Raw genomic sequence first — 26,057 nt, forward strand, 5'->3', positions numbered from 1 at the left:
TATATGAAACTAAATTATTAAATAATGCAGACTCATCATTATAGTGACTTTCTCTATCTGATTAACCAATATTTTATCTTAAAACCCACATTCTGGTCTCCGTAACCACTGAGTCTCTCTATAGGATGCTGGGAGGTAAAAAGTATGAATTATGCAGCCCCTGTCTTCCACAAATGCCCGTCTCTCTTACTGTTTTGCTACTCATTTTTAGATTCTGCTTCTTGTGGCTGGTTTGAGGAATAAAAAGTAAAGGAAACTGGAGGAGGTTAACTTACTTTTGGCAGAATTAATGATGCTTAGTATCAAGGCAGTGTCCATAGCGTTCATTCAAAAAAGCTCAAAAGGAAAAAAGCCCTAAGATTAAACTATCAAGCCCTATCCTTCACCTTACCTAAAATGTCTCCTTAGTTGTAAACTTTTCAACCAGTTGAGATATCCCTTTTCAAGGTAATAGCTTCTCTTAGTAGCCACATAAATCCTTGTATTATACATCCATACTTCTCAATTTAATGTGCATTCAAATCACCTGAGGAGTTTGTTACAGTGCAGATTCTAATTCAGTAAGTCCATAGTGGGGACCAAGATTCAGCATTTCCAACTAGTTCTCAGATAATGCTAGTGTTGGTCCAAGGACTACCCTTTGAAAGGAGTGTTCTAGCACAATAATATACTTGATAATCTAAGTTAAATCTCATTACACCACAAATAATTCATTAGATAAAAGTATTTAGATAGATTTTACCAGCAGTCTATTTTTTTCTCATACATTTACATTAGTGCAAAACAACAAATTTTCCACAGGCCCAGAGCCCTAGTGTAAATTGACCAGATAGGGTTGTGAAAAACTGGAGAAAAATATTTATAAAAATTAAATACATGGTTCCCTTACTTAAATCAGTATTTATTTTAGACACTGATGATTTTCCAAAACTGGACTTCTCCAAAAGCAGTTTCTATGAGATGGGGGAATGCTAACACAGCACAGCAAATAAAACAGAGCTTCTAGGAGTTCAATTGTCTAGTTAGTCTTGAGAAAAGAAGCATAATAATTTCCATCAAAGTGATTTAAGGTGTGTTTTGGATCTCCCTATAGCCGCAGTGGCTGGGGACCTTAGTCATGTGGTAGTTTGAATGTACTTCAGTACTTCAAATACAAGGGATTCAGAACACCTGAAGTGGCATTCATTCACAGATGTGTTAATTGTACTAAATCATTTTTATTATTGCAATGAACACTTATTGAAGCCCTACTGTGTGCTTGGCACTTGATATCCATTACTTCAAGATTTTGAGATCGACACTATTGCTAACCAACTTAGAAATAATAAAAATGACATTAAAAGGAGTAAATAATATGCCTGTACTATCCGAATTAAAAGGGGCAATATCAGGATTTGAATACAAAACATCAGACCAGAGTGCCTATATTCGTAAGCATTACTAACAAAAATGTTTGACCAAGCATTGTATTTACTGCCAGAGTGACTGTCTGCTTATTCATTTCTCCCACAGCTTCAGCAATTTAATTACACCTGGTTAAGACTTATTAAACAGGGAGAATGGTGCTTAGCTCCTGTCCCTGATAATGGAGCCCTGACACTGCACCCTTGTGATAACAGAAACAAAGGGCTAAAATGGCTGCATAAATCAACATCAGTCTTTCATCCAGAACTGGTAAGCAAAATATTTGTACCTCTTTCTTACCACAAATACAACTTTCAATTAAATGGGACATAAAACTCTCATTGTCAGCCTCCTCAATCAGGAGTTTTAAATGCGTTTGGGAGAAGAGAGGCAGTGTAGAAGTTCATACAGACAGATAAACAGATTTTTTATAAATTGTTGAGTCCTTTTTTATTCCCTTTATAAAATTTATTTCAAATCAGTTATTTAAAATAGAATCATCACCAGGTTCTTTTGGTTATATTGCCATTATCAACTTTGTTTCTAAAAGTCATTTGCTTTAGTCAGTTGACAATGCCAAAAGTAAGGCGTATGGGCTAGAATTGGTTCTCACTGATTACCAGAAAATCTTCTAGGGAGAGTATAAGGGAAAATTAAGGAATAATGTGCGTCCCACAAGCCCCGCACTTAGTATGAATCTGGTTCTGCATCCAGCCTCCTTTTCATATAGAGAGAATTTCTCATACCCTCTGGTTCCTTGACACCTGGGCTCTGAAGGGGTGCTGGAGCCACTCCAACCAGTTTGCAGGAGCTGACTGTGTGCAGCTTTTGCTTCATGCATGTTCAGTGATGTCATATTGGTAATGTTGACTTAAAAAAAAAAAGCACAACCTAAAATTTGAGAGTTATGTTTTATTTGGTGGGCAAAACTGAGGATTTAAGCCTGGGGGACGGCATCTCAGATAATTCTAAAGTAATTATATATATATATATATATATAATCAAAATGATCTTTTTCATAGTCACAGATAATTGAGAGGATAGATAGTTGAAAACAAATTGGAAATCTATGATCAAGTTCTAAGTAGGTTATTGACCATTTCAAAGACTTTCAATAAATACTAAGCAATACAGAACCATCTGAAATACCTGTGACTTTTTTATAATTATATCTTGACTTTCTGAACATCATGCATTATGTACTATCAGTGACCATGATAGGGAGCTCATAACTAAAACACATTGTTTCTAGCACTTTGTATTCAAAATTTTCATTTTAAGGCATAGACAAGAAAATTAACTAACTCACTTTTTGTAATGGTATGTGGTTTTGTTTTGTTTTGTTTTATTTTTAAATCACCATTAGTGAGGGAGTCTGCTATCAGAGTAAATGCCGTCTGGAATTATTTCCTTTAAATAATGCAGTTATCAGCCATATCATCAGAAAATTTATCTTTTGCTCCCCAAAGAATTAAAAGTCTTGTAGCTTGGAGAGTGTAAGAATTAGGTTTGTGATAAAGATGTTGATAATGCCTAAATCTTGTGCTCATGTTATTAATGTAGTTCAGAAGAAATCCTAAAAAAATCAAAAAATATAATTACCTGTCTTATTTTTTTATTGGTTTTCCCTTTCTTACATCCTAATTGTCAGATTCGATCTGTGGCTCATTCCAAGATCCCCTTTCCCTCCAGGTGAATCACATTGTTTTTGGAAACTATCATCAGTTGTTGTGCTTGGAAGGAAATATGTCTCTGAAGACCCTGAAAGTTGCTGCTTGTGACCCAGTGAAGCCTTATCAAAAGTGGAAATTCGAAAAATATTATGAAGACTAAAGAGGAACTGATGTTTTTATCTAGTAAGCCCATAAACACTGTGAATATGACAGTGAACTTGGTGACTATATTTCTCCGTGGTAGTTTAAAATTTTCAAAATTAGTAGCATTTGCATGGAAGATTTGTTGGTTTTTTTTTTTTTTTCTTAAATCATAATATTTGAGATACCAAAAGTTAACTCAGGGAAACAGTCCAACATTGGATTGGAGTCCTTCTTTAGCACTAGGCGGCCTTTTGTATTGCCTGCTTTCCTCCCTGTGCTGGAACAAAGCCTGCAAGTTTCCCCATGTGATCTAACAGGTAACTGGAAATGAAGACAGAAGTACTTGGATAAGCACACATGATGACTGATTTTGATAATAACCAGCTCTTTTGATCCACAGGTGGGTGTAATCAATGAAAATATGCTCTTTCTTTGCTATTTTTCGTCATAGAGAAAGGAAAACTACTTGAGTTCCTAGGTTAAAAGACCTCAGAAACACACAGCTGTCACTTTGGTGAAATCCCTCTAACTACATGCCTGTTTATCTGACAGATTGAAATAGTATTGATACAATACTTCTTGATAGCAGGGTTTGATCTAGATGACTGCATAATGTTTTTCCCAATCTGAGTCAGTGGAAAAAATATTAAGCAAGGAAGTCAAATGCTTAGTCAATTCTAGAAATGGATGTTGTTTCCATGCATTTTATGCTTTTAAACTGTGCTTTACAGAACAACCGTCCTAGTAATATCTAGATTTATGTGATATTAAAAAAGAAAAAAATGTAAAGAAAGAGAGGCTGGGTCACAACACATTGTAGTAACCAAAAATACATTTAATCATTGAACCTACTCTAATGTAGGATCAAGTAAGAGGTGCTGAAATGAACAAAGCAGAAACAGGGCACTGAAAAGTATTAAAGTTCTTTTATATGAAAATTCTACTTTAGATTCAACAGCACCCACAGGGATGAAGTATGCTAAAAATGGACTCTAAAAGATTTCATGGTAGAATAAAGTGAAGGAGACATAAAGAAAGGGGAAGATAATGAAATAAAAAGGAAGAGAGTTAAGAAAAAAATATCCTAGAATTAGCCAAAAAAAGGAAGAGGATCTGGCACTTCAATTGGGGGGGGTGGTGGCGAGAAAGGAAGACGTCATAGATGATAACACTGGTAAACTTGGGGACAGTTCCAGTATTTCTTTGACAACACTGATAAATTTGGGGACAATTCCAGTATTTCTTTGATCCAAATTGAGCCCTTATTATTAAATGTGCCAATATTTAGACCTATTAGAAGATACCTCAGAAACCCTAATAATATTTACATTTATTTTGGAAAGAAAATTGATCTGCAGAAGACACATGACCTGCCTGAAAATCCCAGGCCACTTAATGAGAGAATCTGGATTAGAATTTGTATCTCCAGAGCTAGAGCTTATTCTACTGTCCTAGGCTACTAGCCTAAACAAATCTGCTCCTCAATATTTTTAAGAAAGAGAAACCTAAATCTTCTTGTTGGGGTTGGGTCTCTGGAAAATAATTATGCAATATCTTTGTTAATATTAAAAAAAAAACAATGTGCAGTTGAGATGATAGTAAAACTGCGTATCCTCATTTCTCACTTCCTATTTAAAATTTAATTTTAACTTCCAATTAATTACACAGCAGCAGAGCAATAACTAAGCATTGGAAGGGGAAATATTTTTGCATATTTGCACCATATTTAAGATATTTTATTTAAATAACTGACATTGCAGATGAGCTAAGATAATGACTAGAAAATGAGATCATCCTTTTCCAAACAGAGCCATGTGGGGGATAAAACACAAGCCCATTGCCAAAGGATTAATTAAGTTGCTGACCAAACTACATATGCTAGATGCTGCATACAATTTTTTGTGGAACTGAAAAGTGCTGAAAGGTATTCCACAAGTCGAAAGAATCTCTTTTTATTCAAAAACAGTTTCCTCCAAAATGTCAACTCAGTTCAGAAAAAGATGAATTATGTTTTAGATACACTTACCTTTGGGTATACCAGCTGAAGAAATTTGAGTGTTTTTGTTCAAAAGAACCTTCTCTAGTCTGCTCAGTGTATCACTTTACCTTGACATATTTATTATGTGAAGCTATATTTGAATTTATATTGTCAATATAACAAAGAACTGTTTTTATACATCACATATTTGCTCTTGGGTAGAATTTTAAAAACAGCTTTTAGCATGTTTTTGCTCAATTACCCTAAAAAACAAGGAACTAGTCAGTTAGGAATCTTATGGACCTAACCTTAAGAGTACTGACTAATTGTGAGACATACTTCCAGCATTCTTTTAAGCATTGCCCTCTAATTTTTGTTTTCAGAAGACTGTAATAAAAGTATAAATGCCCCAGGTCATCTGGTACTTTTAATGGTAAACCCTTGGATGGCGCACATCAGGGTCCTAATCAACCCCAAATCTTCAACTGGGGACTCTGTTCTTCTGAAGTTCAGAGTTTTCCCTAGATTGGCTTAAGTCATTGCCTTTTCTTAAAAAAAAAAAAAAATGTCTATGCATCTTGTTATCTTAAACACAAGCATAGTTGATAATATTTTATAGAACTTATTTGATCAAAATCTAACTTACCAAACCATCTAGTGCTTCTAAGCCTTCTAGTTTGTACAATTCCTTTCTTGTTTTCCACAGTTACCCAGAGCTTCCACCCTACTCTCTTGAAGGATGACACAGCTGTTGTTGGCACAACTGTGTTTTGTCACCAGCATCAAATGTGCTCAATTTGGCTTGCTGACATTCAATCAGCTGTCATTTACAAGGGCAAGAACTGCCATGTGCCGTGATCACTATGTATGGCTGGTTTTGAACACTAATTTGGAAATACTTTCTTAGATATTAAAACACCTTGCCTCTAGAATCATCTGGGGGATCATATAGGGGCAAAAGTACAGTTTATGGTGTATAGGAATTCAATTTTCCCAGTTAACCTTGATTTCATGAATGTCTCATAATGACTTTCAAGGGGTTCTCAGGCAAGAGAATGGAGTTGAAGTGCACCAGAGAGCACCATCTTTATTTGTTGTAACATCTTTAACTGTCACATTCAAACACAGGAGAGGAATTCTGTCTCAAAAGAAATCCTCAGATCTTGGATTCAAAAACAAGGAAATTACAAGAAGTAAAGGGAAAAGAGAATGGGACTGATTACCTTTGAGTATCTGCTATGTGCTAGGCACTATTTGTGCCCCATCTCACTATTGGGCACAACTCAGTGAGGTGAGTCTTATTCTCCTCATTATGCAGATAAGGATGGATGAGATGGATTGTGTAAAGTCATCCCACTGGTAAGAGTTAAAACCCAGAGTCCATTCTACTAGGCTCAAAAAAAAGAAAGAAAAAAAAAGTGTGAGCCCTTTTCACTACATCATGCTGCTGAGAATTTTTCTTTCATTCTTTTAGAAAGTAGGGCAGTCAATTCAGGTGGGCTCAGTTAAAATCTCTTCATTACAGAGTTATACCTCTTTGGTCTCTCTCTTGTATGTTATATAGATAGACAGGAAATAGAGGCTGTATCCTTCTCTGTTGAGCAACTGAAGTGTAGGCTTAAGGACAGTGGTCCTCACACACTTCTCAGTGATCTCCTTGACTTCCTGCAGGACATAGTCCTTTCCTTTTTCTAGAGCAAGTATGACAGGAAGAAGTGGACATAAAAGAGATTACTTTTCTGTGAATAATATTACCAACTCTTTGTTCCCTCAGCCATTAATCAAACTGACAGATTGCTCAATTTGAACAGAGGCGGGAAGTGAAAAATTGGAGTCCTTAAATTTAAAACAAAAACCAAGACTTGTAACTTTCACTTCATTGTGTAGGTGGTTGCCACAGTGCATGGTCACAACTTTCACATAAGGTTACTCAACAATTGCTACAAGCTAAGATGTTTTGAAATGAGAAAAAGGAACACTAACCAAAGTTAATGTACACAGATATTTATTTTTGGCAAATAGTCATTTCATGGACAGGTGTGAATAAACCATAAAGTATTATCTACTCCTTTTGAGGTTTAATGGATGGTATTTCAGGTGTTGGTGGTGTCTGTGTCTAAAAGAAAGGAAAAGAATATTATCACCCTAAGCAGATTTAATGCCTTCTTTTTTACCTAATGGAACAACTAATAGTTATCACTCCAATTAGGGAATCTTTGCAAATTTATGTGGTATTTGGAAAGCAAAAATTAAAAATTCTCATTTTCCAGCACATAGAGCAACTTCTAATATACTGAGTTTCTAATGACAACAGTTGCCATCAAATAAGTAACAAATATTTTTTTTGAAAACAGGTTTTCTATTTGTTGTTGATTAGATTTTTTCCAGTTCAAGGACATTGATCATAAATATCTATATAAAGCCTTTATGTTAGATGTTGCAACTAAAATTTTTGATATCATAGTCTTTACTTGACCATTAAAAATGCATAAATGCATATGTATATTCACATGTGTGTGTGCATATGTGTATGTGTGGGTATATTTTTTTATATTTTATGCTCTGAATTGGGGGAAAGTAAAACTAAGAGTTTTTACTAACAAAGAAAATTTTAAATATCTTTGGATATTTTTAACTCTATTTTAAGTGCACAGCTTTGTCTGCAGCTGACCTTCTATCTCATGTGGACTTTCACCCTAAGTATTGTTTTCCAGACCTGAAAGGAATAACTAAATTCTGAATTATCAGAATGCTTGCTCTTCAGTTTAGGTTTATGCACATGTCTTATTTCTTCTCCTTCAAACAACTGCCCAAATGTTGCTAGTTTTATACATATTAGCCATAAGAAGTGGGCATCAAAACAACAGAAAGCAAAGGTTAAATTCGTGAATTTTGTCATTGATTGCCTGAACACATTTGGAGATTATGGAGTAGAAAGGAATTTGGAGTAAATTTGAATATTTTTAAGTACCTAGTGTTTTTTCCTCTGACCAATCAAATTTATTATAAAGAAGGGATTGAATATGTAATTTTAAGTTTCTGAGTAAAAATTCAAATTACTTTCCAAATTCATTTCCAAAAATCTTCCAAGCTGGCAGTTAACTACAAAACTCATTTGATTTTTGTAGTTTGCCATGTATGGGATGATTTCTGCTACTCCTTACTACCTGTGCCATTGTGTTTATGTTGATTGTATGGCTTATTCACTTTGGGTTCTTCATGAGCTGTATAGACATTTTGGTATTTATATTTATTACATTATTGTCTGATATTTTAATATTGTCAAATGTTTGCTATAGCTTTTGACGTTACTTTTTATAGCCCTCTTATTTTTATAGAGCAATGAAAGTTTTGGCTTTAAAAGAAGTAGTGTCTTTCTCATATGGTCAAATATTTCTTCTTTATGATATGCTGATATTTCATCTTTTTTCTGTAATTCTCTATTATTACTTATTTTTAATGTTTTTCCTATCATTTTGAAAAACTTAAGTGTCCGTTCTTCATTTGAAAATGAGCTAAAAGTACTACCCCAAATAAATATGTAGAAACAATTGCTATAAAAGTGTCAGCGTAGTTTACAGCAATGTATTATTATCTTAATGACTACAGATACATATATACACATATATATTCCATATATGTATATACATGTATTTTTTTTCAGGTTGTTGGAATTAAGATGCATCTATAACAATAGTACAGTTCCTGTAAAAAATATTTGAAATGTTTCATGAACATTATATATCTACACATCAGAAATTCTTTTCGCAACTTCATACATAATCATTTTAAGATCTTTTGAAATAAATAATGCAAATGAATCAAAACAAGGTGTTCTCTTGATTTCTGAAGCAGCATTTGATAGTTGCTGATATGCAAGGGTTCTTCTAAATTTTAAAAGTCAGCTGAAGAAAATAAAGTCTTGACAAAAACATAGACACAAGCTTTTATTGCGAGCCGGTCAAACACATATTTAAATTGTTAACAAGTAGGTAGAGTCTGATATATTCTGTGTCTTCAAAGGTAGCATTATATGAAAGGTAAGTTTTATACTGATAGGGAACTAGAACTGTTATTACTTCCTGTTCACTCAGCATCTAAAGAAAATAAAAAATAATGTAAGAAATATCAGCATTCTCACAATAAATCAATTCTCCTTCCTCCCAGGTACCAGAGTCCTTATTTCACCCCTAAATCTTCAATCATAAAAGTGGTCAGCCTTCGCATGTAGTTACCAATTTGTGTTCTTAATATGTCCCATATGCTTTTCAAATATGTTAAATGTCCTCCATACGATTTGAGCCAGTCCCTTGTCTTTTCTAGGTTACGAGGAATCAAACAACCATCTATCACTGTTATGTTCCTTATAGTCACTTAACTCTGTGATCTTAGTGTGAGATATCAGCCTAAGGCAATGGACACCAGTGCCAAATAATAGTTTTAGTGCTCTTTTGCAACTACATTGCCTCATCTGGGAGCATTAAGCATTTACTCATTACATGTAGCCTGAAATAGTCTCTGTTGACAAAAATCTTTCATAGTTGGTTAATCATCTGGTAAGAGCACAGAGCTAAAAGGACTATATTTTGGAGCCCAATAAGAACTAGTTGCTTGGCCATGCAAATGGCCACAGATCACCCACCTCACTCTGGGTCCTCAGGAATACTCCACCTCTGCTGGAATAATTCTGTTGATGGTAGGTTAGCAATATGGTCCTATCCCATGATGGCTAACACAATACTGTGCTTTGAAGTTAAGTAGAAAATTATAGTGGTCACCAGTAATCCAAAAAGAAAGTGGGTTGTCCAGATGGAAAGATTAAGAGGATCTAAATACACAGGTCATTGTCCTAGTACATCAATCTTCTACCTAAATTTATCAATAAAGACCTAATTTCTCTGGATTTATTCTGAAAATTTGCACTGTTGAGAATGTAATATATAGATTATATAGATTAAGCAAGACAGACTTTTATATGGTCAGATTTTGAATTATCTGTTTGAAAGAATAAAAGGAAAAAAGAATTCAAAGTTGAGTCTTGTGAACAGTAAATAATAGTACATGATACTATGGACATATATTATATGACAAGAAAGATTTAAGGAAAGTGCCTTTAGAATGTGTGGGATTTGTTACACATAAATAAGCAATAATCTGAGAAGGGCTATCCCAGAGTTTTTCATGAAATGAAAAATAAATAAACAAAGGGTTGAATAGTACAATGAAGACTGTATTACATTCAGACAATAAGGAATTGTCTCTTATTTTCAGGGCCAAAAAAATCTCTTTATCTGTGGTGACAGAAAGCTCAGGATAATATATATAGAAGCATGAAGTGAAAAATTATGGAACTATCTAAGAATATAAATATAGACTCTCCCTTTTCATAAATATTCAATACATTATTTGACACATTGATTTGAGTGAAGCTTCACAAGCACAATTTTAAGCATCTTGATTTGGGCTGAGGTCCAGTAAATTATATATTCCCAACAACCATCAGAGCTTTCTCACTAAAAATACACATTCACACTCTGCTTTGAAAATACTCTAAGATAATTATTTCCATTTTCATAGTAACTAGTACAGTTATGACTAGAGTTGTCTCAGGTTTCTAAGGAAAGAAAATTATTCTGAGATACTGTTAATAAGAGAAAGTGTAGTAATAGAGAGGGGTATTTTCTCAAAATTGTGCTAAAGCTGTCATTTTCATGTTTAATGACTTTAACTGTGCTAGACAAGATTTTATTTTCTGTCACGGGAATAAACTATCTGATATAACTCTTTAGTCTATTGCCCACCAATCTTCAAGTGCTTCCCTGTAGCAACCTCACAATGGATCTAATTCATCTTGAGAGCATTAAACCACCATTTAGTAAACAGAATTTTTCTGACTGACAATTGCTCAGCCCCTCAGGTGAGAAAATTCAGTGAATGGTAACACCTAGAAAAGCAGTCTATACAGAATTTCACTCTGTAAGGTGCCAAGAAAAACAACTTAAAATCTTTTTTGAAGATAATCAAAAAGGCAAAGCATTTTGGAAAGTTTATTGCCAGAGTCTATGAAACCACCTTTAAAAGAGAGATTCAATACCTGACTTTCTATCACCCTTAGTAGGCAGGAAGAAAGACATCATTTCCCAGCTTTGCTACGTTTAAAGCCAAACTTTTAAATGCCAGATTCCCCAGTGGTGCTGGCTGTTTAGTGCTTATCACACAAGGCTATATTAGTGAAGTTTTAACAAGCAAATGTCCAAGGGTGAATCAAGTTTTTTGATTTGAGGTTACCATACTGAATATTCTCTAGGGTTATTCCCACATTATTCTACAGTGAAACTGAGATTAAGCTTCCACTTATTTAAAGGGGATGATTCAAATAAGGCACACAAAGATTCATCTCAGGAAAATAGAATTAGCTTTTGCTTTAGTGGGCTTGATAACTTCTCAGTTCCAGTTAGCTTATAAATGCATCATAGACTCAAATTCATCAATTCTTTGCTTGGTGTTCCCCTTTCTGATTTTCCGATAGGATATCGTATTGTATCTTGAATAAGCATTTCTGGAGATATCACCCTTCTTTCCGAAGGGTGGCTGCTCATCAGGTGTGACAGGTTGGGAACTGGGGCTGCTCAGTGGAGAGTCCTCCCTTGCATGGCCTTCCTCTTTTAATTGAGAACCATCTTCATTTTTTTTCTTAAATTCGATCACTCGAACTTCATCTTCATCATCTTTGTAATCATCATCATCGTTATTAATTTCTTCATCCCAAACTTCTTGCTCATCATGCTTAGAACGGAACACATCAACTTGGCTAGGTTTCCGAAATCCTAACCATTCAATTTCAGTTGCCTGCTGAGCTTCATTCTTCAGATCCTCATTTTCTCTCTCTTCTAGAGGCTGCTCAGCAATCCTTTCCTTTTGTCTACTTATTTCCTGGTTACTGCTCCTCAAAGGAATCTTCTCCCACTGATGCCCTGTAGCAAAATCAATGGGTAGTTGAGATGTGCAGAGATTCCAAAATACCCAGATATTTTCCAAATTATATTTCTAGACTACCACTTTCTAACATTTTTTGGGGGGGATAGTTTTCTGTGGGCTACTAATATGTTTTACACCATAAAACAGGATACACCATCAAATTAGTGTGGACAAACACTGCATTAAACTCAGTTAAGTATACTTCTTCAGAATTTATCCAAGCCTTTAAAGTGTGACTAAGTACTAGCATCCAAGTAAGACAGCAATGAAACCTCATTGGACTGTGGAACTTTCTTGTTGTGTACAGATGGAATTCTCTGAAACATAGTTTAAAATATTCTCTCTAGCCTGTCATGGCTGGATATGTGACTATACTAAAAAAAATATTTGAACCTATCTCCTATTACCACACACACACACACACAGCCACTGATTTCTAGAGAGCTAAGATTTAAAAATCATATTGAGGCCATATTATCATAGTGCTAATTTAGCCTATTGTTTTAGGTCCTATTGATGACTAATTGACACACACACACACGCACACCCCTCAAGGAAAATTAAGAAAATATCTCACCGTATAAAAAGGCTTTCTTCCAATAGTAAAATCAATGACTGCCATGACTGGTCACACTTTGAGTAGCAAATTCTGCATCTACCACCACGTTTCTTAGAGTTGTCCTTAAGTACCCACGTAGTGGAGAAACAGGGAACCACCAATGATCAAGAGTCATGTGCTTGGCTAACGGAGGCACCAAGTCCACCAAAGGACACACAACTAGTTTGAGATTGGCCACTGCTTTCTAGTGAGCTAAGATTTAAAAATCGTATTGAGGCCATGTTATCACAGTGCTAACTTAGCCTATTGTTTTAGATAGGTCCTACTGATGACTAATTGACACAAGCTATTTGGTACTATGAAGTGACTTTTAAAAGGCTCATTTACTTCACGGCAAATTTCACTTTTCAAACCGATTATATCAGCATACCCTCAATCATATTTATTGAGCATGCAAAAATGAGTTAATAACAAGAGAGTAGAGGTTGTTTTCAGAGCTTTCACCCCTAAAGGACTTCTGTGGGACACTTCAGCCTGCAGTGTACATGATTCGGGATTGTGTTTGCTATTCCCTCTCAATACCACAGCAGTCTTTAAATACAGTGACAGGTACCCTTCCTCTTTGCCCTTCCCCTCCACAACTTCCTATTTGCACTGAAAGATGTTGAGTCCATGTCCATCAAAGATTTTTAATTCTCTTTTCATTCTGTTTCAGCTGTAGGAATCAGATTGCAAACTTACACAAAGAGATAGAAGTGAGGATGGGTTATCACTCCTCATTAGCTGTACACAGCGCCTCTCAGGCCACTGGCATCCAATCAGTGTTCTTTACATAATAAATACACATTAGAATGTTTGCTATAATCTTAAGCTTTGTTTTGTTTTCCTTTTTCTTTCTGCAAGAACCAAAGAGACTTATTTTTTTTTTCTCATATTCCTCACTCAGGCATGGAGTTGTCATGCATGAAATTACTTCTTGACTTTGTAGTTTTTTCTCAATATTTTTAGCTTCTTCCTCTTTTTTCAACTCATAAGTATTCTTTTTGGAGATATTATAGCTGTTTGCCATTGTGAAAATAACAGAAACTAAAATGTGTCCTTCTATCCTACAGGAGAAACATGTTTCACCAAACACAAAAGGATTCATGCAGGGAAAGATTCATCCTGAGACCATCCACTTTAAAAATCCAGACTGCTTTTATTCTTTATTTAATAAAAATGAAGATCCTAGAAATTCTTGCCTCCAGTGGACTTCTTGGTCAGAAATTTGAAAGGGGCTCTAAAAGAAAGGTTGCGATCCCTGCATCTGAGAGTTTGCTTGCTCACTGGCAGCAGAAGCATTGGGGCAAAGAGGTTATTTCATTCATTTCATGGGATTTAGGTCTTATAGACTATCTGAGATAATGTAAGGGCTTGACAATGACTGTTGCTTACTACATTCTTCCGCAAGTGACTACACAGTGGACCACTATATGTAATCAGCAAACAGTTGGAGAGGTGTCCAGGCAAAGTGGACAAATACAGGACACTGTCAATCACCTCCATGTCCTCCTTGGCATCTACTATTTTATTTGATGTTCCAATATTTCAAAAAATAATCTCTTCAATGTTTTTCCTGTTAAGGTCTAACTAAGCTAAATGACTAAAGTCTACCAAGCTGGCTTCAATTTTGAGATAAGATATTTATGGCTGCAAGAAAGAAAGGGATGATTAATTAATAGATTTTTATCTTTCACTTTATTTGGAAATTGTTTGAATGTGGATGTCTCCTTAGAGGTCTAAAAGATTTTGTGTCTCTTAGACTCTTGAGTTTATTTGAAAAATAATACAATCACTTAAAAAGCTCGTTCTTTTTATTCTCCCATTTTCTAAAAGAACGTAATTGAAATTAACTCCATCACCTGGAAGATTTCCTTGAAAAGAATGAGGTAACCATCTTATACTTATGTCAGAGACCTAGAATTTTTCTATAGATCAAATAAATTTATAAGATGATTTAAACTTATAGGCCAATGGTAAACTTTTAGGATAATCACATTTTTGAAACATTTAAACATTGTGCTTGACAGTAAGTCAAAAGGAAAGGTTGATTTAGTGGACTAACTTAATAAGCTGCAGATATCATATTGTCAGGTCAAAGCGTGCCAATCAGTTATACTGATCCATACAGTCTCAGTTTTTAAGAGTCTGAATGCTTTCTAAGGTGGAACCACAGATAAGTCCAGACTCCCTTATCTGCCTATAGCAGCTTTGAGCTTTTGAAGGCATTGCCTGGATTGCTTTTTCAATACCACACTCAAGCAACATCCCATGCAAAAACTGTCTTCCACATTCAGTCACACAATTTTCGTATAAAAAATGGATGTTCCTCTTACCTCCCCTGAATGTCATTTCATCAACACTTGTTTCTTGGAGAGAGAGATCTGTGATAGCCTTACGAACAATATAGAGATTCTCTTCTGGTTTTTCTGGGGGAAAAAGAACCCAAAAATTTAATATTTTAATGTTTAAGTAGGTAAAGGTAAATATATGACCAATTTAGACTCTAACTAGGTAGATGCCTTTGATTTTTAATTGTGATCACTAAAAATAACTATTTCACTCTTAAAATTCATTTCTTCATTGATTCCTTTTATTTGTAAACTTAATGAGAACCTCCATTTAATGTCTACATAAGACATTTGCAGGTGTATTTAGAATAAAAAGTTGAATTTATGATTTCCCTTTGATCAAATAATAATGGAGGTGTCCATACAACAATGAATAAAAGTAGTTAACATTTCACCCACACAGTAATTTTGACAATTCTCCACATTAGGACTATTATTCTTCCTTCTTCCAATGAGAAAACTAAGGCTTCAGAAGGCCAGGAAAGTTGTCTAGGATCACGGAGTTATCAAACAAATAAGCCTGGATTTGACCCAGGGCAGAAATTTAGTCCTTATGCTATGCAGCTCCCACAGAATAAGGGGCCACATTTGGGCAGGATGAGAGTGGGAGGACATGAAGATTATTGCTGTCATAACAGTTTGTCCAAAGTTTCCCGAGTTTACAGGTCAAATCCAGCAATTTAGAGAAAAGAAAAATGCTTTACCTTTTAGAATCTTCTCATCCATGGGTGAGTTGAGCTGTATATTCCCTTGTAATTTTTCACTTTGCTCCGGATTTCCTTCTGGGGGTACATTTTCAAGCCTAGGTTCTACCCTGCAGTATGGTGGGGTGCCATCCACGTCACTGGCTTCCTCAGGGATTTCAGCGAATTTTTGTTGACCATTTTCAGGGGGTGCATCCCCATTACACTCAACCCGACTGAATGTCACTGGAATGTCTGTCATGATGTACAGCTGAGTCCGACTTGGAGGGAGCTTTGGGCAAGATCTTTGATATGTTCTCTTGCCTTCAAATCCTATAGTTCCAAAGCTTACTCTAGGAACACAAATTATTTACTTTAGTACATCATAGCAAGCTCCTTTACCTAAAGCTGTCAAGATAGAGCTTTGAACAAAAGTAATTGAATTTGTCAGACTTGCCACAACTCATGAGCAAGAATCTGGCCAATCACCATCTTCTTTGTTGCTTAGCAGTCTCCGCAGCAGAATTAATGGCAACCTTTTGATTTACATAAACAAACAATCTGAGGCAATCAGGCTTTTGTGTCAGCATGTGGAGGGGGACTTTCAGCTTGTCAGTCCCCCTTTGGGAACAGAGATTTTTGTCCCTTTTATAATGGCCCTTTGTCATTTTCCTTGTAACAGGAGCCACAATTGTTCCACAGCTTTAATCCAGAGAGAATGACCACCTTGAGGCATATTAGTTCTGTGTAACCAGCTTAACATTTCCAAACAGATTTTGTTCAAGTAAGACCTCGGCTATTTTGTAAAGGACAATGGCATCGTTTCTTATTTATTAAAGAATAAAAACAGCTTATCAAAAAACTGTAAACAGGACAACTTTATCGTAAGTGGCTCTGGCAGCAGATTCCATGGTATGCCTTCAGGAACCCAGGAACGTAGATGTAAGAAAAAACAAACAGAAATTCTGCCATCTTTTTGCTAATACCAAACGTTTTACATTTCAGTCATTCACTTGGTCTATAGCTCCTTCTATTGTAGCTCTACCCATCCTGTAAAACCCTAACATAATTGCCTTCATGGAATTTCACTTTTCCTCAGTCAGAATCATTTTCAATATTCCCTGTGGATGCTGCATGATGCTGGTAAAATTATACAGCACCAACACTGTCTGCCTTTGGGGGAAACAGGTGATTATGCAAAACATCTGCCACCTACCACTCCTTCCTTCTTAAAGTAAGACATGAATTCTTTTTCCTTGTTGAATCTCATCTACTGCAAAATGATTTCAGAGCCTTTGCCTGCACTGCTCCCTCAGCTTGCAATGCCGTTCTTTTTTCCTCAAGGCCAAACGCCTGGTCTAACCAGCAACCCTAAGTTTTCAGCTCTTAAGCTGAAATACCATTTCTTTAGTGACTCTTTCCCTGACCCACAGAATTAGAGTGGAACTCCTGTTATTCACTGTCTTCGTCCTTCAAAGTGCTCTTCACAGTTGTGATTAATAAGTAATTGAACAATTATCTGCTTAATGTCTCTTTCACCAGCTAGAATCTAAGCTTTCTCCAGGCAGGGACCATAGTTAACTGGCTTATGTGTGACCCCAGCATGTAGCATCTGCCTTAAAATAAGTAGGTACTCAATAAAGGAGAAAAAACAAAAAAACAAAAACACTGTTAAATAAATGAATACATGTTACTCCCTAGAGAATACACAGGTTTTTTTTGTTTGTTTGTTTCAGGCCAAACCCACGGCATATGGAAGTTCCCAGGCTAGGGGTTGAATCTGAGCTGTAACAGCTAGCCTACGCTACAGCCACAGCAATGTGGGATTTTGAGCCGTGTCTCCGACCTACACCATGCTTAAGGCAATGCTGGATCCTTAACCCACTGGGTGAGGCCAGGGATCAAATCCTCATCCTCATGAAAGCTAGTTGTGTATGTTACCACTGAGCCACACGGGAACTCCTAATAGTTTTTTCTAAAAGGAAGACGAGTAAAGGTTGAAGAGTAAGTGCCCATTTACCACCTTTAAAACCGTGTTGAGGGCTGAGCCCATTAGGGTATGACAAAGACAAGGCACGCTGGTCTCACCCACTTCTCCCATGTATTTGGAGGACACCTCTACAATCCTAGAACCCTCTCCCTGTCATCACAGTGCTTCTGTACCCAGCACACTGATTGTTTTTTTTTTCCTGTATGGGAGGAAAATTAGTTACCCTCCACCCTCCAAGTTCTTATCTGAGATCCCTGTAATAAGGCAGATTAACAAGAAGAGAAAGGGGAATAGAAGTTAATTGTCATGTTCAAAGATAAATTGAGGCATAGTTAAAGTGTTAAGAGGCTTTTTTTGAGCAAAAATCTACTCCATTCCAACTGGAAATTGTTGAAGCTCTCCATGGGACAGAATATGGGGGAGAAAGTTTTATAAAGAAAAGGCAAAAGCAAAGTAAGGGAATTAGTGATACAGCTTAAAGTCTAGTCAGGAGGTTGTGACTGGTTATCTTTAGTGTTTTGATTGTGTAACTGTGAGGCATTTACAGGCTTTGATTTTGGTTTGCTTACATAGGCCATCAGGCATCAGAGCCACATTAGTCCAATGGTATCCTTGTTAAACTAATTTAATAACATATGCTTTCTGTATTCAGGGGAGAGACCCAGGGAAACTAACTCCCTAAGATGATGTAAGACACACCCTTAAATATCATCTCCAACTAAAGACAGAAAGTGAGGTGTGTGCTAGGAGAGGAGTGGGAAGGTTAGTTAGAGGTTTCCAGGTAAAGCACAGTAAAAAAGAGGTTTTATTATGCAGATTTTTGGGGCACCTTCTCCACTGACAAGATTCTGTTATGATTTAGAGTCATCCTTCCTTTCCTTGTCTAGAGAGGGAAACACCCTTACAAATGGAGAGCTCCTTTATAAATGTCAATGTCCCTTACAAAAGGTAAATTTCTCTTTTCTGAGCTTCTCCAGTATCTATTTTTTCTCAAAAATAATTAGCTCAAAATATCCTTATAGCAAAGAGACATATGTCAGGGTAGCATATTCTGCTGTTCTTCATTTGTTCATTGTTAATTTTTTTTAAACCAACCCTCATATAACATTTATTACGTCAAGCACTACTCAAATGCTTCACAAACAGTAATACATTTGATCTTCAGAACAACCCTGTCAGGTAGGTGCTATGATTAACTTCCTTTTACAGAATAGAAAAATGAAGCACAGAGAGATGAAGAAACTTGCTTAAGGTCACACAGCTAGTACAATACTGTTGTTGACTTTGCCACTTAGATGAAGCCAAGCACTATCTCTGGTCTGGGTGCTGATGTTTCCTTAAGCCAAAGAACCTGTTGGGCTCCAGCCTGAGGAATTAACCACCTAAGCAGCAGAAGTTGTTTTTGCCAGGAAGGGGCACCAGAGGGCCTGATGTGATATCCAGGCCTTCCTAAGACAGACACCTGAGCTGCTAAGGACAGGGTTGGAAGGGTCATGGAGTTTCCTCCCTCCCAGCCTATGCTGGGATTTTCCTCCCAGGAATAATAGGGCTATTCACTTAATTCAGAAATTAGAACCAGAGTTCCCATCATGGTTCAGCGGAAAGAAATCCGACTAGTATCCATGAGGATGCAGGTTCAATCCCTGGCCTCCCTTAGTGTGTCAGAAATCCAGCGTTGCCCTGAGCTGTGGTGTAGGCCACAGATGCAGCTTAGCCCTTCATTGCTGAGGCTGTGGTGTAGGCCAGCAGCTGTAGCTCTGATTGGACCCTTAACCTGGGAACTTCCATATGCCTTGAGTGTGGCCCTAAAAAAAGGCTAAAAAGAAAATCAGAGCCTGGAGCTTCAGGGCCAGGTTGGTACACCTCCACTAATTTAGAGTTAGAACAGCCCAGATTTAGGACAAGAAAAAATATTGGGGAGTATCAGATCAGGGGGACAAAAAGCCTAAGTCCAAGCCTAGGGACACATGGGCACATGGGAATCTCACATGGGACTGTGAGATTCTTAAGGGCAAGAAGCAGTACTAATTCAAGTGAATGTCCAGCAATAAACATAAAATGTCTCCCTCGAGAATGCCAGGCACTTCAATTCAGGGACAGCAACTTATACCTACATTTAGCTTTTATGGGGATTAAAATCAGTGGTAGTAGGGGGAGGGGAAATTATCTTTTTTTTTTCCCCCTAATGTCTTGCTTTAACAGGTTGGTTTTTCTTTCTTTCTTTTTTCTTTCTTTTTTTTTTTTTTTTTTTTTTGGCATTAGAATTATTTCAGACTTAAAAAGATAGAAAAATGATCCGGAGTTCGGTCAGCCTTGGCTAACTAGCATGTTCACTTTTATAAAAAGTATTTTAATGTTGTTTTACAGAATAATGGAGAACAGGTACAATGATTTGTTACATGTATTAGTTTTCCTACAAGTAGATGGTAACACAAGAAACATTTAGCTCCAAGATGAGTCTATCTAAACACAAAATAAAGCATATAGTATTTTATCCATAAAGAGGTATGTTGTCACCCATTGTCTGTAACAAGCTATGATTTGTAATGTATGTTAGAACTTGCACTAACAATCCTTAATTCAAATAGTAGTGCATAATCATCACTGTATGAAACATGAATTTTTTTTTAAGAGAATTTACTGGAGTATTAATCTTTTTCCCTAGTTACTACTCTTTCTTTCCTTTTCTTTCCATCCTTTTCTTTTTCTTTCTTTCTTTCTTTCCCTGTTTTTTTTTTTTGTTTTGTTTTGTTTTTTTTTTTTTTTTTTTTTAATGGCTGCCCCTGCAGCATATGGAAGTTCCTGGGAAAAGTTCCAGGGGTCAAACTGGAGCTTCAGCTTCAGCTTCAGCTATGCAGCAGTTTGTAGCAACACCTGATCCTTAACCCACCAAACGAGGCCAGGGATAAAATGCACATCCTCACAGAGAAAATATTAGGTCCTTAACCTGCTGAGCCACAACAGGAAATCTGCTCGTCATTATTTTTAATGGTAAAGGATATCATATAAATGTAATCATGATCAAATTTCTAACAAAATATGATAATGAAAGAATTTTCTTTTTTTTAATGCAATGTAAATTTTTGCTTCATTTCTTTGGTTGAAATCCAACTTATATCAGAAACATTAGTACAAAATTATTTAAAATAGACTGACTCTCTTTTGAGAGAGAAAAAAGGGAACTGTTATTAATAATGAAGAATCCTGGACAGACAGGGTATGTGGTCACTTTACTGAAGTAATACATGACACTTTGTCGAGGCATAGACCCTCACTGGCCACTTTGAAAATATGTTTAGTAAGATTACATAGACATTCATGGTGCTAAAATGTCAGAATTAAATGTGGCAGTAATATTAGAAAATAATCAAAATTGAAAACATTATTTTATCTATGATAATGAAAGAATTTTCACATGGGGAGGTAATAAGTAACAAAATAACATTATATTAACATCCACATTTCCCCTGTCATATGCCAAATGATAATGTTAAGGTTATATTAGGTCCAGAAACAAGATTTGGGGAAGAGTCATAAAATCCTGACCTTTAATAATATGTGAAAAGCTAAGCCACAAGTTAATGATATAGCTAAAATATGGCTAGTGAGTACTGACTGAAAACATGGAACGGATTTTAGAGATCATTTTTTTAACCTGGGAGATTGAAACAAATTCTTACACAAATAGAAATTAACATTGTTGGGACATGGGTGTTATGTCAATCATGATTGAAACAGAAAGACAGAACCTATAAGGGATGGATAGGTGTATCTACATTTCCTTTCTTTCTTTCTTTCTTTCTTTCTTTCTTTCTTTCTTTCTTTCTTTCTTTCTTTCTTTCTTTCTTTCTTTCTTTTTCTTTCTATTTCTTAATTTCTTTCTGTTTCTCTCTCTCTCCATCCATCCATATATTGAAGAGATTTAATTCTATGCAGTTCTGGGTGCTGCTGAAGCTGTCTCTGTAAGTCTGTGGTGGAGTCTGGCTCAGGAGCTTGAAGTCTTCAGGGCAGGAAGCAGGACGTAAAGAGCAAGAACAAGGAGCAGACACAAGGGCAAGATGGAACACTTTGCCTCTGACATTAGTGGTGGGCATGGGTGTAAGCTGGTCCTCTGGCCATGGCCCTGGAATCAAAGAAGCTGAAGGAATAAATAAAGGAAGCTGAAGCCCTTGCTGCCCAGGGGTGCCCCAGGTAACAGGTGGATGGGCCAGAGTGGGTGTGAACTACAGAGAGTGGTGGCTTCAGTGCTGCCCTACCTGAACAACATTAGACTGCCTCTTTTGGCCTACCCTTCTTTTTCTAGAATCATATAGGAAAAATAATACTGGAAAATGAAATTTAGACTGGTCAAGTTGACACCAAACAACACCTTCATGATGGTTTTTCAACATCTTTCTGAACCAGTGTGGCCCCACAGGCAATCTTTCAGTGCCAAGTCCTACTAATAACCCTCAGAATCTGCTAGAGAGGATAGAGTAACGTGTCAAGGGAATATGAGAACCTGAGCAGCCCTGAGGTGCCAGCATAACCTGATTGAGTCACTTAAGGGAATAACATTCAAAATTGAAGGCATAGCCCAGCTAAAGTGAACTCTTACAGAAACATGAAATATGAAATATTGTAACATAATAAAGTCAGTCAGTAATCATATATCTCACTAATTGCCTGCCACTTTGTATAAATTAGATTATGTTAATCATCTCATGCCATCTTTGTACCTTATGTTTAAGAGTAGTGTGAAGCAACAGCTGTCATTTGGGCAATATAAGATCTTGAAGTAAAAGAAAGTTTCTTCCAGGCAGCCAAGAGTGAAGTTCATGGGTAGCACGTGAGTTTTAAGAATTTAATGTAACAGAATTGGACAACTCAACTGTATCATACTAGGAATGTGCTTTCCAACCTTGGAGGTGGGTCAGGTTAGAAGGGGATCATCAATCATCTCTCTAAAGACAAAGCTTTTCTTGTACCCCAGGAAAGGTATAGCTTTCTGCAAACCTAGAATCTGGGGACTTGAGTGAGTCACTAAATACATTTTTTTTTTATATATATAAATACGGGAAGAAACAGTCTGGGAATTTGATGGGGATTAGAGGAAATTGTATCCCTGAACAAAGAAGCAACAACATAAATCCCTGTGGTCAAGCAGGCAGAGTAGGGTAGGGAAGGAGAGAATTAACCAAGAATTAAGAGGATCCCTCAGATAGAAGGCAAATGAGCATTATGGTCAGCGACCCCTGGAGTGATCAAGAGAAGGGACTCAGGCATCAAATGATGTGGCATGAAATCCTAGCTCTACTGTTTTGTGACCCTGGGCCATAGTACAAATCAGATGTGTTTGGGTGGCAGATTACAGAAACTCAAGTCAAAGAATCTTAATCTGTGAAAATAACAGATCATTTTACTACAAAGTCCAGAGTTGGCTTTGTGCTTGTTTGGATCTGAGGATTTAAACAATGTCACAGGTAACCTTTCTCTCTCAAATCCAAGGAAGGTGATGATTAGGAGGTACTCAGGTAACCCATTTTTGAGGTTCCATAAGATCTCCAGCTGAGTGTGAATGATGACCCCCACCCCACAAAGGTCTGCATACCCTGTGAATTGTTACAAGACCAAAGGGACTCTGCAGGTGCGATTAAATTAAGGCTCTTGCTATAAAGAGATTATCCTAGATGATCAGATTAAATCCAATGTAATAATCACAAGGGCCCTGATAAAAGAGAGGCAAGAAAGTGTAGGGGATGTGACAGGAAAGCAAATGGTTGGAGAGATACAAGGAAGGGATCATGAGCTAAAAAACGAGGACGTGGACCATTTCTAAAAGCTGGAAAGTGCAAAGAAATGGATTCTCCCTCAAAGTCTCTGAATGAAAAGCAACCCTGCCAGCACCTTGATTTTAGACTTCCATCATCCAGAACTGAGAGGAAATAGAGTTGTGCTATTTGATGCTATTAAATTTTGATAATTTTTTACAGCAGCAATAAGAAATTAAAACACTGATTTTTTGTTTGTTTGTTTCTCTGTCTTATTTTCTTCGACTGGCTAAGGGCAGAAAAGTCAGCTTTTCCAACTCTTTATGAGATACTTATTTTTGAATCTCAGTTAACTTGGATGACTCCATCCTGGCTGAAAAACCTCTCATACCCTCAAAATAAGCTTATATTTTTCTTCTCTCTCATCTGTCCATCAGTACATGTTTGACTGAAACTTGTAGCAGTTTACTAAAAATTGTAAGAAAATAACAAACTCTCCGGGATTCTGATATTTTTCTATCAAGTCTACTCAAAATTCAGTCTTTAGTAGGAAATGGTTTGAATGAAGAGTCAAGAGGATAGCTTGCTATAGCAAGCTGACCCAGGATGGTCAGCTTCACAATCAGGAATAAGAGAATTCTCACTGTTTCTCATGGCTTCTCCAGTGGCCCACGTCAATCTTTTAAGTTCTATAATTTACAATTCACTCTTGCTGTCATTTCTTTGATATATAATATTTCACCGGTTGAAACTGAGATTCAATTCAAAACAAGTTTCACAGAAATAAGAATTATTCTGTCTTCCAGAAAGTTTCATATTCTCTTGCTCTCTCTCTTTCTCTCTCTCATTATTCTACTTTCCTCTATACTGGCTTTTTTGCCATAGCAAATATTCCTCTGGTAACCATAAGCTTATAATGTGAAAGATGGGAACATGCCTTGTCTTCCCCATCAATTCCAGCCTAAGTCCTTGGGATGTCCTCACTGGACCACTTTGGAATAAGGATTAATTCCTTAGCCAGTGTCCACTCCTGCACAGAAAAATGGGCATAGACAATGACAAAGATTATAGGACAAGAAAACCCCAGACAGCAGCAGATGCCTAACCTTTGAAGAGGGTAGATTCCTTTTTTCTTTTTCTTTCTTTCTTTCTTTCTTTTTTTTTTTTTTTTTTTTGCTTTTTTTTTTTTTTTTGCTTTTTTTTTTTTTTTTTTTTGCTTTTAAGACTGCACTTGCAGCATATGGAAGTTCTCAGGCTAGGGGTTGAATCAGAGCTACAGCTATCAGCCTACACCACAGCCATGCAATGCCAGATCCGAGTGGCATCTGTGACCTACACCACAGCTCAAGGCAATGTCAGATTCTTAATGCACTAAGTGAGGCCAGGGATCAAAGCCACAACCTCGAGGATCCTAATTGGGTGGTTAACTGCTGAGCCATGAAGGCAACTCCTAAAGGGTAGATTCTAGTATGATGTTCCTTGTAGAATTGTTATAAAAACTAAATGAGTTAATCTAGGGAAACTGCCTAGCACAGTGTGGCATAGTGAGTATTCATTCACATTTATTTTTTACTGTTTTACTCTTACTTAGTTATATTGCTATTATTATGAGTACTAGCTACAGCCTTGGAAAAGTCACTTAACATGCCTAAGCCCATGGCTCATATGACACACCCCTGATCACATGACAATGAAAAGTAAGCTGGTGGGTACAAGATGCCTAGCACAGGGCTGGAACATGGGAGAGAGCCATGAAGAGTAGATATCATTTGTATTATTACTGAGAAAGAAGGAACAGGACCACAACTATCTCATCTACATATTCATGGATTTTTTACAAGCCAAACTCTGAAATTTGACTTCTGAGATAAGTAGAATTAGATCACTGAAAGGCTATTTTTTGCTCAGTAGAGGCAATATGGGGGCTTTTCCTGAGACTGAGACACATACATAGAGTTTAGACCTAATGTGGTTTCAATGCTGTCCCTTCCTGTAGTGCCTGAGAAAACTTCACTGACACCCTTTTGGATGGTTTGTTGTAGGGGGTCCTTGCAAACAGTTCCACCTAAAAACGCACTGTTTGTGAGTACCATAGCTTCATACTTCCTATCTTGAATTGGGATTAAAATGCAAGTACCAGCCTATGGCCACTACACAAACCCCAGTGCACTGACTTGGTGGGTACCAGCCTATGGCCACTACACAAACTCTAGTGCATTGACAGTCCATGTATGTTAGTTAGATAGAAATGGAATTTGGGCAGGTGTTTATAAAACCACAGAAAGAGAATTTCTAACAGTATATACATACACACGCTTTGGTAGTTTGAAAGCATTTTAGAATCCTCTTGGGGAAGCAGAGCAGTATGAAAGTCATATCACTGTCAGCAGCAGCCTGCCTGAACTATTTTGAATGTCACCAGGAGTTTAAGGCAACATGTTGTTTTTTCAGAAGAGAAGGGCACCATAATAATTAAACACATTTTTCCTTCAGGAAAAAAAGGAAAAA

At 36.6% G+C, this 26,057-nt stretch overlaps 2 protein-coding genes across 7 annotated transcripts in view; one reads left to right on the forward strand and one right to left on the reverse strand.

The window, feature by feature from the left end:
- Window positions 1-13,970, forward strand: part of GALNT5 (polypeptide N-acetylgalactosaminyltransferase 5) — a 49,194-nt gene extending 35,224 nt beyond the window's left edge. For 2 of the 6 annotated variants that reach the window (XR_002339066.2, XR_014829000.1), the window contains exons 9-11: window positions 1,513-1,674; window positions 3,097-3,621; window positions 5,906-9,026. Coding sequence is in view for 3 of the 6 variants with exons in the window: in XM_084998499.1 (XP_084854625.1) it covers window positions 1,513-1,674; window positions 3,097-3,237 (303 nt within the window). In the remaining 3 variants the exon portion in view is untranslated. Of the gene's footprint in view, window positions 1-1,512; window positions 1,675-3,096; window positions 4,259-5,905; window positions 9,027-13,848 lie in introns of those variants that run through there. The other 4 variants (XM_021075050.2, XM_084998500.1, XR_014828999.1 and 1 more) reach the window with 3 other exon arrangements.
- On the reverse strand, window positions 9,134-16,245 carry ERMN (ermin). The gene is made up of 3 exons (XM_003359517.5): window positions 15,831-16,245; window positions 15,112-15,204; window positions 9,134-12,173 (listed from the first exon to the last, which is right to left on the reverse strand). The coding sequence occupies exons 1-3, from the start codon at window positions 16,069-16,071 to the stop codon at window positions 11,659-11,661; spliced, it is 849 nt and encodes a 282-aa protein (XP_003359565.1). The 5' UTR covers window positions 16,072-16,245; the 3' UTR covers window positions 9,134-11,658.
- Window positions 16,246-26,057: the final 9,812 nt, after the last annotated feature.

The sequence above is a fragment of the Sus scrofa genome, chromosome 15 (assembly GCF_054392235.1).
Source record: "Sus scrofa isolate SSC_HxYL_T2T_F1_AM1 chromosome 15, Sscrofa_HxYL_maternal_Yorkshire_Landrace_v2.0, whole genome shotgun sequence".
NCBI classification, from domain to species: Eukaryota; Metazoa; Chordata; class Mammalia; order Artiodactyla; family Suidae; genus Sus; species Sus scrofa.

What these genes read in the sequence shown, in the direction of transcription:
- ERMN (XM_003359517.5), bottom strand. Translation starts at nt 16,071, where the DNA reads ATGACAGACATTCCAGTGACATTCAGTCGGGTTGAGTGTAATGGGGAT. An exon ending in GGATGAGAAGATTCTAAAAG is followed by an intron (nt 15,205 to 15,830) that starts GTAAAGCATTTT and finishes TTTTTCCCCCAG; the next exon opens with AAAAACCAGAAGAGAATCTC. An exon ending in TGAAATGACATTCAGGGGAG is followed by an intron (nt 12,174 to 15,111) that starts GTAAGAGGAACA and finishes ATTTTGCTACAG; the next exon opens with GGCATCAGTGGGAGAAGATT.